Source organism: Carlito syrichta, unplaced genomic scaffold (assembly GCF_000164805.1).
Source record: "Carlito syrichta isolate Samal-C Ts95f unplaced genomic scaffold, Tarsius_syrichta-2.0.1 Scaffold308825, whole genome shotgun sequence".
Lineage (NCBI taxonomy): Eukaryota > Metazoa > Chordata > Mammalia > Primates > Tarsiidae > Carlito > Carlito syrichta.
The window spans coordinates 648,652-663,426 of NW_007252921.1; the positions used below are offsets into that span (position 1 = coordinate 648,652).

Genomic DNA, 14,775 nt, shown 5'->3' on the forward strand with positions numbered 1-14,775 from the left:
TCTTTAAGGCTTAAAGAATCCTTCACAAGTCAGGAATGTGAAAAAGGCAGCAAAGAGTGGCAAACTTAGGAAACAGGAAATGGAGGCATCTGATCAGACACATCACTCTGTCACCAAACAGGTCACAGCTTCCCATGTGAATAGAAAAAAAACAAAAACCAATAAACCTCCCCCCAACCCATTTGAGAATAAGGAACCAGTGTCAGGCACAAGAAGAAAGGCCCCACAGATAGAGGGGGGGTCATGCCAAGGGTTCCCAGCAGGCTCCTATCTGGTCAGCCCTCTTCAGTGTGGCTGGGATGGGGCAGGGCTGGACTTCCCTGCTGGGCAGAAACAGGGAAGTGTGGTCCCACCTGCCCTCGGGCATGAGTCTGCATGTGGACAGCCAGGTGGTGGTGCCGGTTGAAGGTCCGGCCACACTGAGGGCACTGGTAGGGCCGCTCACCCGTGTGGATGCGCTGGTGACGGAAGAGATCCGAGGGCCGGCGAAAGGCCTTGCCACAGTAGGGGCAGGCAGGCCAGCCCTGACTGTTGCCTGTGTGCAGGCGCTGGTGCAACAGCAGGCTCTTCCGCTGCTGGAAGAAGCGCAGGCACTCACTGCAGTGGTACACTTTGGTGGGCGTAGGCCTCCGCCCCACGAAGGCACAGCCTGCCAAGGAACGGTGGCCCTCAGGCTCCTCGGGGAGCCAGCGGATGACGGGGCCAGGCACCACCACCTCTCCCGGCTCCAGGGTGGAGTGGCCTTCCTCCCACCCAGTGGGAGAGCTGCCGCGGGCCTCCCTGCGCTCCTCCTCCACGTGGGTCCGCTGATGAATTGTCAGGTTAATCTTTAGACGGAAGCTCTGCCCACAGTCAGGGCAGGGGAAGGCCCGTTCTCGCCGTCGAGGGAGGACTCGGGGTGGCTCCTCCCCAGCCCCTGGTGGCCGTGGCCGTGTCTCCCCTGCCCGCACTCTTGGCAAACCTCCAGCATGATGCCGACTGGGGCGCCCAGTCCTGTTCCTGGGCCCTCTGAGGATTCTACACTCGGTCTGGCTCTGGGACGACCCCCGAAAGAGCTGCTCAGGCATCATCCCGTCCTCAGATTGTGCCTCTGTCTTGGTGGCCACACGACTACCACCTGGCAAAAGGAAGCTACGTTGGTTTCCAAGTGGACCTCACCACCCTGTTTCCCAATCACTCCAGCCTGACCCGTCCTTGCATCCAGGATCAGCCAGCTCCTGCCTTCCCATAACCCTTTCTCCTCCAAGCGTGCAGGGCTCTTGCTCAGTGGGCGCTATCATACAGGCACTGCCTTGTAATGTCATTCAGTCCTGTTTGTTGTCATTTGCCTCATTCCTGGAAGCCAAACTAAGGACATCCGGAGGCAGGAGGACCAAGCTCCAAAGCCAGGGAGTCAGGGAATCTGAGAGGTCAGAGGTCATCCAGAGTGGGGGACCCATGGGTGGGAAAATGAGGAAGAGACAAAGAGGCAGAGACCCTCAACAGTGAAACCCTGGACATGGCAGAGGTGCCCGCAGGACCCCACAATCTGTGAAGGACAATGAGCCCTTTGGGCCCTGGCTGCCCCCAGAGGAGGGTAAGAGGTCTCTACAGCCAGGAGGTGAGTAATGTAACAACACTCAAAGTTACTCACGCACATACAGCATCCACACAGAGCATCCAGGACCTGCCTGGCACTGCATTCTCTGGTGACCTGTGATCCTGTCTAGGTCTCAGTGTGGGTCTTACTCGACTTTTAGGTGTAACTGAGCAAAAGAGCAAAAGAGCTGCCAGGACAGCAGTGAAAATGACAGCCGAAACAGTGGTGTCACAGTCATGTGCAGGAGACCTGAGGGGTCTGATCAGCAGCCAGCTCTCAGGGGTCCCTAACGCTAGAAGGGACATGGCACTAAGTCCTATCAGGAAAGTGCAGACTCTAGGCAGAGGGATCTAAATCAAACTGTATCCGCCACATAAAAACTGCAGGCCACCAGAGACTATGAGTCTAGCCAGGGTGGCTGAGGATGAAACAAGACTGTATGAATGGCTTTTCTGTCAACATCAGGCCACACACCTGATGGCAAATGACTCGTTTTCATGGAGTACCCTTCCAGTCGCACCAGACAACATGGGGAAAGACCAGGACCCTAGAGGGATCTGGGTTCCCTAATCCCCAGGGAAACAACAACTGGGGCATGAGGGAGGGAATCTTCTGGAGGAAGCTTCTCACCAGGTCCTACCATCCGACCCCACCCAACTCCCAAAGTGTCCCCCAGGCTTCTGTGAGGCTCTGCTGTGGCCACAGGTGCCTCATCCCTTCACTCACCTAGCCCAATGCTGGGCGGGATGTCTCTGGCAGGGGAGGCTGCTGATTCCCCATCTGAAGACTCTTCTTCCTGTTTAATTGAGACTAAAACGCTGGTGCTGACTGGAAGCCCTGTGAGAGAGAAACTCTTGTGAGGGCTTCTCCCAACACCAGGTTTCTGCAGGGTAGTACAGCCATCTCCCCAGTGAGCCCTAGACATGCTCAAGTCTCTGTCAGGGAAAGGGGCCCCAGGGCCTCTGGAGGGCTTCTAAGGTGGGAAGAGAACCATAAAGGCCACACACTAGTCCCCATGCAGGCCAGTGCTAACGACCTGCCCCTCAACATGTTTCCTTGATGGGCCTCAAAAGAACAAAGGGTTTAAAGCAGCCCCAGGACACAGTTACAGGTCTGCAATGGGGCAGATTCACCCCTTCCCACCTGAAAAGGTCTCATCACTCCAATTCCATGAGCAGAGGCCAAACGTACACACTGGCTGGGAAGGAGGGACATGGGGAAGGGAGGGCAGGTCATATTCAGTGGGAGAGATACACAGAAATCACTGGAGAGAGAGCAACCAGAGACTAAAAGTTGGCCCAGCAGTGAGATGGGACAGGAGGAACCAACGCCACAGAGCTCACACAGAGACAGAAAAATGACTCTCTGGATGGTTTGTCAAATATTGTACTAAATGTCTTCTGAGTTATACATGAGAAAGGATGGGCAGGAACTGCCTTTAAACAGAAGCAGACAAAGAACTCTCGGGTCCCCATTCCCAGGAAACCTGTCCAGCTCAGCCCAGTTGGGTCCCAGCCATCTCCCACTCCCAAGCTCCCAGTACTTATCCTCAGCACCCCTTGCTTGGCCACTCTATGCTGCTGCCTTGGGACACCGTTTATCCAGCTGTCTTGGCTGTCCTCACTCACCAGTGCCGGGCCCAGGTGGGGTCACTCTTGCCTCCAAGTCTCGCTGCTGCTCAGAGGCCTGCCCTTTCATCTCCTCCTGGGCAGGGCTGAGTGGGCCAGCAGCATGCTCTGGATATGAAGGGAGGTCTGGGGAACACAAATTGGTGACAATGAGCACAACACAGGGGTCTCCCACCCAGGTGGCAACTGACCCTCTGGGAAATGGCTAAATGCAGAGTCACTGGGATCTAGGGGCATCAGCTCAAACACAGGGTGTGACAATGATGTGAACTTCACTGACCATCTAGTAGCTGAATTCCAGTCTGAAGCCTCCAGGTGCCAGTGAAAGAAACTGTACAGCACAGTAATTCACCAGACAGTAACTCAGGGTAATCATCACCAGACAGGCCATGACACATCAGGGTCAAGAATCTGGCTTTTTAAGGCAGGGAAAAGAAATGCCATGCTTCCTGTCCCACCAGAAGACAGGGAGACTACTAGTTTCTGATGAGGGGTTTTTACTCCTCCAAATCATTCTCCGTGGTGTCAGGGAGTCTGAAGGCGAGGCAGAAATACACACTGAAGATATGGCCCTTGGAGCATCCATATTTCTGCCTCAGTCTTTATCTTTTGAGATAACACTTCATTCTTACGCCTGCTCTCCTGATACCCCCAAGTCTCCATGAAATGTTTGCCCAGTGCCTGTCGTCCAGTATGATCACGAACAATACAGTCATTACTGAAGTTTTCAAATGACCCTGAAATGAGCATATGTGCCCTCTCCCACATGAAACAAAGCTCTGATTTTTAAGGAGAAAGAAACCTATGATGATAAGGGGGAAAAAAACATGGATGAGCAAAAGGCTGACAGTAAAAGGGCTGGTGGAACTCTACCATTCAGGAAAAAAATCAGCTGACGGCTCAGATCATTTATCCATTTATGCTGAGAAGAGTTTGAAATCAGATGGCATTATAAAGAACAGACAGGAAATCCAGAATTGTTGGGAAAAGTGGCTCTACCTCCAAACCTGAATCTGAATTTTCTGTCCCTGTACTGCAGTGTCCAGGGAAGAATGATCTGTCAGAGATGGAAAAGCCCCCAGTGGGGCCCTGGCCACTCCTCCTTGACTCGTGTTTCTCTTCTAAGAGAAGCAGTAAAACCAAGTGTAGGGTTATCAGAGGGTGAAACATCATAATCCAACTGAATCTGTAACTGATAACACTGCTACCGATTCCCCTTCACGAACAAGAAAGTTACCTTAGACACCAATGGGTTACAGTGCTCAGCAGACATTATCTACAAAACTGTCATCAGCCCCTAAAAATGTTACTTTCATGGTAAACCCAAGGACAGTCACTTCATCAGTAGATCTTGAAAATTTAGTATCTCAACTTCTGAAGTTCAATCTTTGGATCCTTCCTACAACAAAGAGAAACACATTTTTCATCCTACTAAAAAGTCCAACAAAGCATCAAGTGGTGATTCTGAGCAAAATGAAGCTTCAAGAAAGAGTGAGAAAAATAAAGGTCTAGCTGGGCTCGGTGGCTCAGCCTGTAATCCCGCGCTTTGGAAGGCTGAGGTGAGTGGATTGCCTGAGCCCGCGGGTTCGAGACCCGCCTGGGTAACTTGGCGAGACCTCATCTCTACAATAAATTTTTAAAAATTAGCCAGGCGTGGTAGCACACACCTATAGTTCCAGCTACTTGGAAGGCTGAGGCGGAAGGATCGCGGGAGCCCAGCAGGTCGAGGCTGCGGTGGCCGGGAGCAGCCACTGCACTCCAGCCTGGGTGACAGAGTGAGACTCCAACTCAAAAAAAAAATAAAATAATAAAATAAATGCCTAAACCAAAATATGAGATCCTGACCATTCAAGAGCCACCAGGAATTGAAAATAATGTTTTAAATAGTGGGAAGACAGCCTGGACAACACATATCTCTACTAAAAGAAAAAAATTTAGGCCATGGATGGTGGCTCACGCCTATTATCCCAGCACTTTGGGAGGCCAAGGTGAGAGGATTGCCTGAGTCCTGGGGTTCAAGACCAGCCTAAGCAACTTGGCGAGACCTCATTTCTACACTAAATCAGAAAATTAGCAAGGTGTGATGGCGTATACCTGGGAGGTCTGGGGAACACAATTGGTGACGATGACCACAACACAAGGGTCTCCCACCCAGGTGGCCACTGACCCTTCTGCCTCAGCTACTTGGAAGGCTGAGGCAGAAGGACTGTCTAAAGCCCAGCAGGTCAAGGCTGCATTGGCCAGGAACATGCCACTGCCCTCTAAGGTAGGCAACTCAAAAAAAAGAAAAAAAGAAAATTTAAATTAGTTGGGCATGGTGGCACATACCTATAGTCCCAAGCCATTCAGGAGACTGAAGTAGGAGGATAGCTTGACCCCAGGAGGCTACTGTGAGCTATGACTGCTACTTCATAGTAGCATCCATAGCATGGATTTGGGGGAAACACTGACAGCCCTGGCAAGGCAGCAGCATGCACAGGATCAAAGAAACTCTGCAAACCAGTGATGCTCCCCGTCAGGGCAGAGCTGGGCCTCTCGAAAGACTCTGCTTCAGTCAGGTGAAGACCCCACCCCATGGCCTCCACTGACCCCGATGAAGAAAGGGAGGTAGAGGAGGGGGCTCCAAAGACCAAGCCAACCTCACTAAATATTATTTTGAAAGAACAGCAGGAGAGACAGCAGCAGTGTCTCTCAGAAAATGCTGGGTGTCCAGCTTTTGCCAGTGACAATGCACAGGAGTAGACAGCAGTTGTGAACCAGTGCCTGGAGCAGGTGGACCCCTCAGCTCCAGGAGGATGGAGGAATTGGACTCACAGACAAAATGTAATGTCAGTACTCCCAGATTTCAGTTGAATAATCTACAAATCTTTTTTCTTTTTGAAATGAACATATTGTAAGTGTGGCCTCTATCATAGAGACCAGGAAGATGGACATTTACTTTCATATTTTCTTTGTTAAGTAAAAGAGCTGACAGATTTTGAATAAAGAGTGACTATTAAAAAAAAAAAAAAAGGCTCTGGCTCTTTAGGGATTCCTGGCTAGGAACACTACAATAAGGAATCCCAAGCCCAAGTCCTCTACCAAGCTGGTAAGGAGGACCCTTGGGGAGCACTTCAAGATTCTTATCAGGAGTTCTGAGCAGGGCCTAGGAAGTTCATATTTTCTAAAAACCTTCTTATAGCAAAAGAGGTGAACAAATAATTCACAGAATAAGAAATGTACATAGTCCTTAAACATATAAATATTACTCAACTATGCTCAATTAGAGAGGTGCCATTAAAACTACAAACATAGCTGGACACAGTGGCCCATGCCTGTAATCCCAGCACTTTGGGAGGCAGAGGCAAGAGAATTGCCTGAGTCCAGGGGTTCAAGACCAGCCTCGGCAACTTGGCAAGACCTCATCTCTATAATAAATCAAAAAATTAGCTGGGCGTGGTGGCGCACACATGTGGTTCTAGCTACTTTGAAGGCTGAGGCAGAAGGATCACCTAAGCGGTGACCTTAAGTGTGCCACTGCACTCCAGCCTGGGTGACAGAGTGAGACTCCTACTCAAAATAAATAAGTAAATACGCAAACAAGCTACAGACATACTCCTTACCTGTTGAATGACAAAAATCCTAGAAGTCTGCCCACATTCTCTGCTGGCAAGGCTGTGGGGAAGAGGCCCTCTTTCACATTGCTAAAAGGAATGCAAATGAGCAAGCCTTTGGAGGGGAATTTAATGATAAATTTTCCTAAACTACATATTCACTTAACTTTTGACCCAGGAGTCCAACTTCTAGGAATCTATCTCAAAGATACATTGGTAAAAATATGAACTGATTTATGCACAAAGTGCTCCCTGCAGCATTATTTGTATCAGGAAAGTACTAGAAATAACCCAAATCTCCATGGTGGGGACTGGTTAAATACACTTTCACACCATGGAATATTCTGAATCCACAGAAAAACTAAGGGAGATCTCTACATACTGAGATGAAGGGATCTCCAAGACATCCTGTATAAGACAGGGACAGGGACACAAATGTATATATGTGTTGCTGATATTTTCAAAAAGAAACATTGGAAATATAAGAAACTAATAAAAATGATTATCTATATGGAGAGGGCACAAGGATGGAAATAAAATTTCCCTAAATGTACTCTAAAACATTAAATCATTCTAACTTTGCAAACATAAAATATATTACATATTCAAAAAATTAAACTACATCAAAAAGTAAAAAAAGCAATCTGGTCAGGTGCAGTGGCTTATGACAGCAATCCCAGCACTTTGGAAGGCTAAGGTGGGAGAACTGCTTGAGTCCAGGAGTTCAAGACCAACTTGGGTAGCACAGAGAGATATCATCTCTTAAAGAAAAAAGATAACAAGTTCTTTAAAAAAATCTAAAAATAAACAGAAACAAATGAATTCAATTATATACCAAATTGGTGACATAACCCCATAAAGAAAATAATTGTTTGAAGTGACTTTAAAAGGTATTATTTTGCCCATAAGTCCTGAAGAGAATGTATGCTGAGGACAGAAAGAATTACAAATAAATCTTAGATTTCAACCAAAAGTCTAACCGTTAGTAGTATTACTGGCTCCATTGTTTTGAAACTTTATGACATTACAGGATAATGAAGTGTTATAGGTTTAGACAGAAGATAATGTAAATAATTATGCTAATTTACCGCCAGATTGGTGATTCACACCTGTTATCTCAACATTTTGGGAGGTTGAGGCAGGAGAACTGCTTGAGGCTTGGAGTTTGTGACTGGCCTAGACAACACAGAGAAACTTTGTCTCTACAAAAAAATAAAAAATAAAAAAAATTAGCCACGTATGGTGGTGCACACCTATAGCCCCAGTTTCTTGGGGGGCTGAGGTGAAAGGATCACCTTAGCCCAGGAGGTTGAGGCTGTGGCAAGATGTGATTGTGCCACTGTACTCCAGCCTGGATAATAGAGTAAGACCACAACTCAAAAAAAAAATGCTAATTTGGTTGAGAATTTGATGCTCTATGTGAAAGAAAAATGACATACAAGTATAAAATCAAGAATATTTTGCTTGAATTAGAAATAACAAAATGAACTTGGGGTTTTTTTTCCTTTTCAAAAATACGTATTTTCTGAAAAGGCTTAGAAGTAATGTGAAAAATCAGTAACAACTAACACATTGAAGTCTCTAAATACCATTCCTCACTAAAAGGAGTCAAAAATGCATGGAGAAATTTTTATTCCAAGTCACAGAAAATACACAGATGAATCTGATGCACCTTATGGTATCTGAAAGCCACTGAGATCGTATCAAAATGACCTATTAGCCAACTTTTAAAAAGAGACTCCCACTAACTAAAAATGGGAAATTTTAAACAGACTACAAAGATTGTCACATGTCAAATATTTAACCACCTGCAAAGTAATAATACAAAAAAAGCCCACTTCCTTTTCCCCTAAGCAGCCTGAGTGACCCACAAAGATGGTCCGCTACTCGCTCAAGCTGGAAAAAAACCACAAATTCATCAAAGTCAAGAGGATCCCATCTTTGTGTTCACTTTAAGAACACCCAGGCCATCAAGGGTATGCACATATGAAAAACTACCAAGAATCTGAAAGATATCACTCTACAGAAACAGCCCGTGCCCTTCCAATGCTTCAACAGTGGAGGTGGTAGTGTGTCCCAGTCAAATGGTGGAGCTGGACACTGGGTTGGGGCTGAATTTTTGCTGCACATGCTTAAAAATGCAGAGAGTAATGCTGAACTTAAGGGTTTAGATGCACATTCTCTGGTCACTGAGCAAATCCAGGTGAACAAAGTCCCCATGATGCCCTGTGGGATGTACAGAGTTCATGATTGGATTAACCCATGCATGAGCTCCCCCTGCCATATTGAGATGATCCTCACTGAAAAAGAACAAATTATTCCTATACCAGAGGAGGAGGTTGCAAAGAAGGAAACGATATCCCTGAAGAAACAGAGAAACAAAAACGTATGGCAGAGGAACAAACTCAGCATAAAATAAATGCAGATAAAAGTGGGAAAAAATTTAAAAAGTTCAAATGTGCAGACTACATTTCAGAGTACCTAAAAGAGTTGATTAGAGAAACTACAAGGGGAGGTAAAAAAAAAAAAAAAACCTGGAATTTATTTATTAAAAATTGCATATTTATTCTTACATGTTTAAACTTCAGTCACCTTCAAAGTACTCTCTATTTGAAGCAATACACCTACCAAGATGCTTTTTCCACTGCTCAAAACAATTTTTGAACTTGTCAGCTTTTATGCCTTTTAGTGCTTCTGTCATTTTTTTGTTTCACCTTTTCCATATCAGCAAAACATTCCTTTTGAGGACTTTTTTCATTCAGGGCAACAAAAAAGTCAATAAGGGATGATATCAAATGAACAGGGAGGGTGGGACACAGGGTCATAACATTTTTGGTCAAATCCTGCTGAACACTCAGCAAGGTGTGGGCAGGTTGTTTGTGTAAATCACCATCATGAAATGGGCAGACATTTTGAAAGGTTCTCCCAAAAAAATTAACTGAAGCTGAACACAGCCTCTTACAACAATGTTAGCTGTTACACTGATGCCAATGGGGTCCTAGAACACTTACCTAGTGAGAGAAGCTTGTACTACAAGGGGCCTGCCCTCCAAAACATAACTCCTATTTTTTGGGTGGGTCCTCCCTTGTATTCTCTATAAAAGAATTCCAGCTATCAGGGGTAAAAGTAATGATAGAATGTTGCCATTTTGCAAGCCCCAAAGAAATAATGAATCCAGGCAACAATCTTTAACGGCTATCAAACTCATGAAGTGAAAAGGTGATGTAGAACTTTACAATAGAAGGATAAGACTGTCAATCACAAAAAGAAAGGACAACCAGACCTCTGGTGTCTCCTGATGTGACAACAGCAGGAGTGCACAGCACCACCTCTGAAGGAGTCTTGCCACAAAAATTGAACCTGAATCTAAATAAGCTGCTAGGTTTACCTACCAGTTTACAGAAAATTCAGGAAGTAAAAGAACATGCTAAATGCCACAAAATCCAAATTGTGAGCATTAAAAAAAGATAAGATAAACAGCAGCCAGGCACAGCAGCTCACACTTGTAGCCCCAGCATTCAGGGAGGCAGAGGCAGGAAGATCACTTGGGGCCAGGAGTTTAAGACCAGGGCAGGGAAACATAGTAAGGCCTCATCACTACAAAAAAACCAAAAAGGTTGGGCTCGGTGGCTCAGCCTGTAATCCCAGCACTTTGGGAGGCCGAGGTGAGTGGATTGCCTGAGCCCACGGGATCAAGACTCGGCAACTTGGCGAGACCTCGTCTCTACAATAAATCAAAAATTAGGTGGGCGTGGTAGCGCGCGCCTGTAGTTCCAGCTACTTGGAAGGCTGAGATGGAAGGATCGCGGGAGCCCAGCAGGTCGAGGCTGCGGTGGCCGGGAGCGTGCCACTGCATTCTGGTCTGGGTGACAGAGTGAGACTGCAACTCAAAAAAACAAAAACAAAAAAATCAGTTGGGCGTGGTGATGCACATCTATAGTCCTAGCTACTCAAGAGGCTGAGGTGGGAGAATCACCTGAGCCCAGGAGTTCAGGCTGCAGTGAGCCATGCTTGAGCCACTGTACCAGCCTGGGCAACAGAGTAAGACCCTGTCTCAAAAAAAAGATAAATAACAAAATGTCAACAAATAAATGACATTAAAGGCAGCAAGGGATAAATGGATAAATGGATAAACAAAACATGGTCTAGCTATATAACAGAATATTATCCAGCCATGAAAAGGAATGAAGTACTCATTTTTGGTACAACATGGATGAACTTTGAAAACATAATGATACATGAAAGAAGGCAGAAACAAAAGGCCACATATTGTATGATTCCATTTATATGAAATGTCCAAAACAGGCAAACCAAAATATGCAGAAAGCAGATCAGCAGTTGCTGGAGTGGGGGAATAGAGTGACTGCTAATGGGTACAGTTTCATTTCAATGGGACAAGAAGAGTCTAAAATTGGACTGTGGTGATGGTTGTACAACTTTATGAATATACTAAAAAACACTCAACTGTACACTTTAATAGGTGAATTGTATGTATATGAATTCTATCTCAATAAGGCTGTTAAAAGGGGGATTTTATAGGTTTTATATAGATGTAAGAGACATATAAACCAAATGCACCGTGTGGACTTTAGTTTAAATATCTATAGAAAACATTTTTAAGACAATCGGGGAAAAACAGAACAAAGGCTAGGTTTTAGATGATATTCTGTGGGTGTGACCACGATACTGTGGCTATGTTTAGAAAAGGGGGAGAAAGGGATAAAGTGAATGTGGCAAAACCTGAACGACGATTGAGTCTGGGTGATGACCATGTGGAGGTTCACCATACTGTTGTACTTTCATTTACTTTTTATAATTTAATTTTTTTAAAAAGTCCACCAGAGGATTCTGATGTATAGTCACCTTTGGAACCACTGTTCTTTACTAGCTATGGGGACAGGGATGCCTCAGCTCTTTTCCCAGGGGCTCACTTCCACAAACGGAAGCCAACACAGGACAGGCCTTCCTGCTGAAGACTGGAGTGGGGAGAAACCATGGAGGGCCACAGTGCAGACATGAACACCCCCGAAGACGCCAGGTGGTGAAGCTGCTAGTGGCATTACTATTAGTAATAATAAGTCCCCATAATTATACAATGCTCAGAGCCTATGTGCTTAACATTCGCCATCTCAATCCCTACAACCATGTGAGGTGAGCAGGGTTGTGCCCCCTGTACAGATGTAGAAACTGTATGGCTCTAAGGAAAAGCACTCTACTCACCCCTGTGCGGGGTGGCCTTGGACAAAGTGGGCCCCACATTTGGTTAAGGGCCTGTGTGCCCTTCCAGGGCTCTCAGGTTGTCTGGGAAGCAGAGAGCGTGTTTCAGTTTGCCCCATATGCTGTCCCATCTTGCTCCCATACTCACCAGCACCCAGATTCCTTGGATGTGTTGCCTCTGCCTCATTCCCCTTTTCCTGGCCCCACTGGTCTTCAGGACAAGGTTCCTCTCCCCTCTCTATCCGGGTGAGGATGTCTGGTTTGGAGATGGCATAATCTACACACAGAACAGGGAATGGGGAGAGAGCTGGGTCCCAGTTGCCCAGAGAGATGCAGAGATGCCCAAAGTAACAGCCACCAAAGCAAAAACACAGACTGCAGGAGGCCAACCTGTGGAGAGAGGCCCATATCCTCCCTTCACAGCCTTACCCAGGGAGACCAGCGTCTCGTAGTTGCCCCTCATCACGTGCTTGTAGAGCTCCTTCTGCCAGTTCTCCAACTTGCCCCACTCCTGCTCGGAGAAATACACGGCCACATCATCAAAGGTCACGGGCACCTGGAACCACAAGTGTCACGCTCGCTCACCCACACACTCACAGGCAGGGGCCCTCAGACTCCCTCACTTCAGGGCATCCAAGGGCTACCTTGGGAGTTTCTCCCTTGCTGCCTGGCGGCAGTCGTAAAATCCAGAAGTTTCTGTTGCGTAGCAGGTTCTCCACATTCTCCAGCCGCCTCTGCAGCAACCCATATTCCTGCAGCAGGGTCCCCAGCATGGCCCACTTGCCCTCCAGCTGGTTCCCGAACTCCATGGTAGTCTTCTCGCAGTCAGCCAGCTTCTTCTCGGCTGTCCCTGTCCGTCCTTCCAGAGTCAGCAAGCGGACCAGACAGGAATCCACCTTCTTCTCCAAGGCCTGAATGGCGGCCACCACTGTCCACAGTGTGATCTCCGTGGAGTAAAGGTATGAGTTCTTCTCAGCAGCAGGCTGGGGTGATGGAGAAGGTGTTGAAGGCCTCTGATCCCCCGTATGCTTGTCCCTCTCAGGAGCCTGCTCACAAGAAAAGAGAAATGTTATGAGAATTATACAACCAAAATTTCCATCTCAAAAAGAAACTCCAGAATGGCACCTGCCCCGGTGAAGCCCCATCGAGGATTCTGTAGGTCAGTTATCAGCAGAGTGAGTGTGGGTGGGAAATCTGGGACATCAGTTAGGAAGTAAGCTCAGTGATGGGAGATACTAGCTGGACCAAGGTGTTAGCAAGTGGGAAACAGGAGGAAACACATGGCCAAAAAGAGAAGGCAGGCAAGACTCAGAAAAACAACTCCGCTTCTTGAGTCTCCCGTTCCTCCTCTGAAAATGAAGGGACAAAGCTTCAGAACACAGAAAAGAACAGGAGCTCTGAAGTCGGACAGCCCAGGCACCACTCACAGCTCGGCCACTCACAAGCCGGTTGACTTTAGGTAAGGTGTTTAAAACATCTTTCAACTTCACTTCCACAACTAGAAAATGGAGATAATAATAGTACCTGCCTAACAGGATTGTGAGAAGGAAAATCTTTGTAAAAAGCACTTAGTGCAATATCTAGTCCACAATAAATAATGTGAGCCCAATTAGATGATAATGATTGCTATGGAATGAATACTTGTGTCCTCCCAAAATCCGTATGCTGAAGAACTAATCCCCAAAATGCTGGTATTTGGATATGGGGCCCTTGGGAAGTAATTAGATCATGAAGGTAGAGCCCTCATAAATAAGGTTCTACCCCTATTTATGAGAACAGACATGAGACAGATGATTGCACTTTCTGCCATGTGAGAATACAATGAGAAACAGCCACCTGCAAACTAGGGGGAGAGCCCTAACCAAATCAGCCAGCACCTTAATGTGGGACTTCTAGTCTCTCAAACAGTGAGAAATAAACTTCTGTTGTTTACACTGCACTCCAGTCTATTGTGTGGAGCACAGTGGCACAATCACAGCTCAGTGCGGTCTCAAACTTCTGGACTCAAGTGATCTCCCTGTCTCAGCCTCCAGCTAAGACTACAGGTGTACACCACCATGCCCTGCTAATTTTTGATTTTTTTTTGTAGAGACAGGTCTTGCTATGTTACCCAGGTTGTTCTCAAACTCCTGGGCTCAAGTAATCCTCCCACCTCAGACTTCTAAAGTGCTGGGATTGCACATGTGAGCTACTGCGCCTGGTCATGGTGTTTTGATATGGCAGCCCAAGCAGACTAAGATGATGACGACGATGGTGGTGCTGGTGATGGTTCTGGCTCAGGAATACAGTATGAAGAGTTCATATGGCCTTTCATACCTCCACCTCTTTCATTCCATTGTCCTTCAGTGCCTGGGGAAAAAGCTGTGAAATGACTCCGCTTACCTTGGTGTCTGATTCATAAGCCCTCACTGTACAGGTGCAATGACCCTCGTCCTGGTTCATGTTGCTAAAAGTCATGTCGGAAAGACAAATGCACATCTCACCCCTCCATCTCACTCACCTTTCAGCCCTCTCCATCTGACTTCTAAAATTACCTTGCATCTGTCCACGTTTCTCCTCCTCCACCTCCATCACCTAGTCCAAGTCCCAGTGACTTTGGCCTGACCATCGCAATTCCACCCACCTGACTCCCCTACTTGCAATTTTCTCCCCCACAATACATTTTCCACAGAGTAGTTACTCATCTTTTAAAAACACAAACAGATCACTTCAGCCTCCTACTTAAAACTCTTCAGTAGCTTTTGGGTATACCGTGGAT

General features: G+C 46.6%; 1 protein-coding gene across 1 annotated transcript; it reads right to left on the reverse strand.

The window, feature by feature from the left end:
- Positions 1-275: 275 nt before the first annotated feature.
- Positions 276-14,474, reverse strand: ZNF783 (zinc finger family member 783). The gene is made up of 6 exons (XM_008065996.1): positions 14,400-14,474; positions 12,662-13,063; positions 12,447-12,573; positions 12,166-12,294; positions 3,204-3,333; positions 276-1,110 (listed from the first exon to the last, which is right to left on the reverse strand). The coding sequence occupies exons 1-6, from the start codon at positions 14,472-14,474 to the stop codon at positions 276-278; spliced, it is 1,698 nt and encodes a 565-aa protein (XP_008064187.1).
- Between the last annotated feature and the right edge of the window lie 301 nt (positions 14,475-14,775).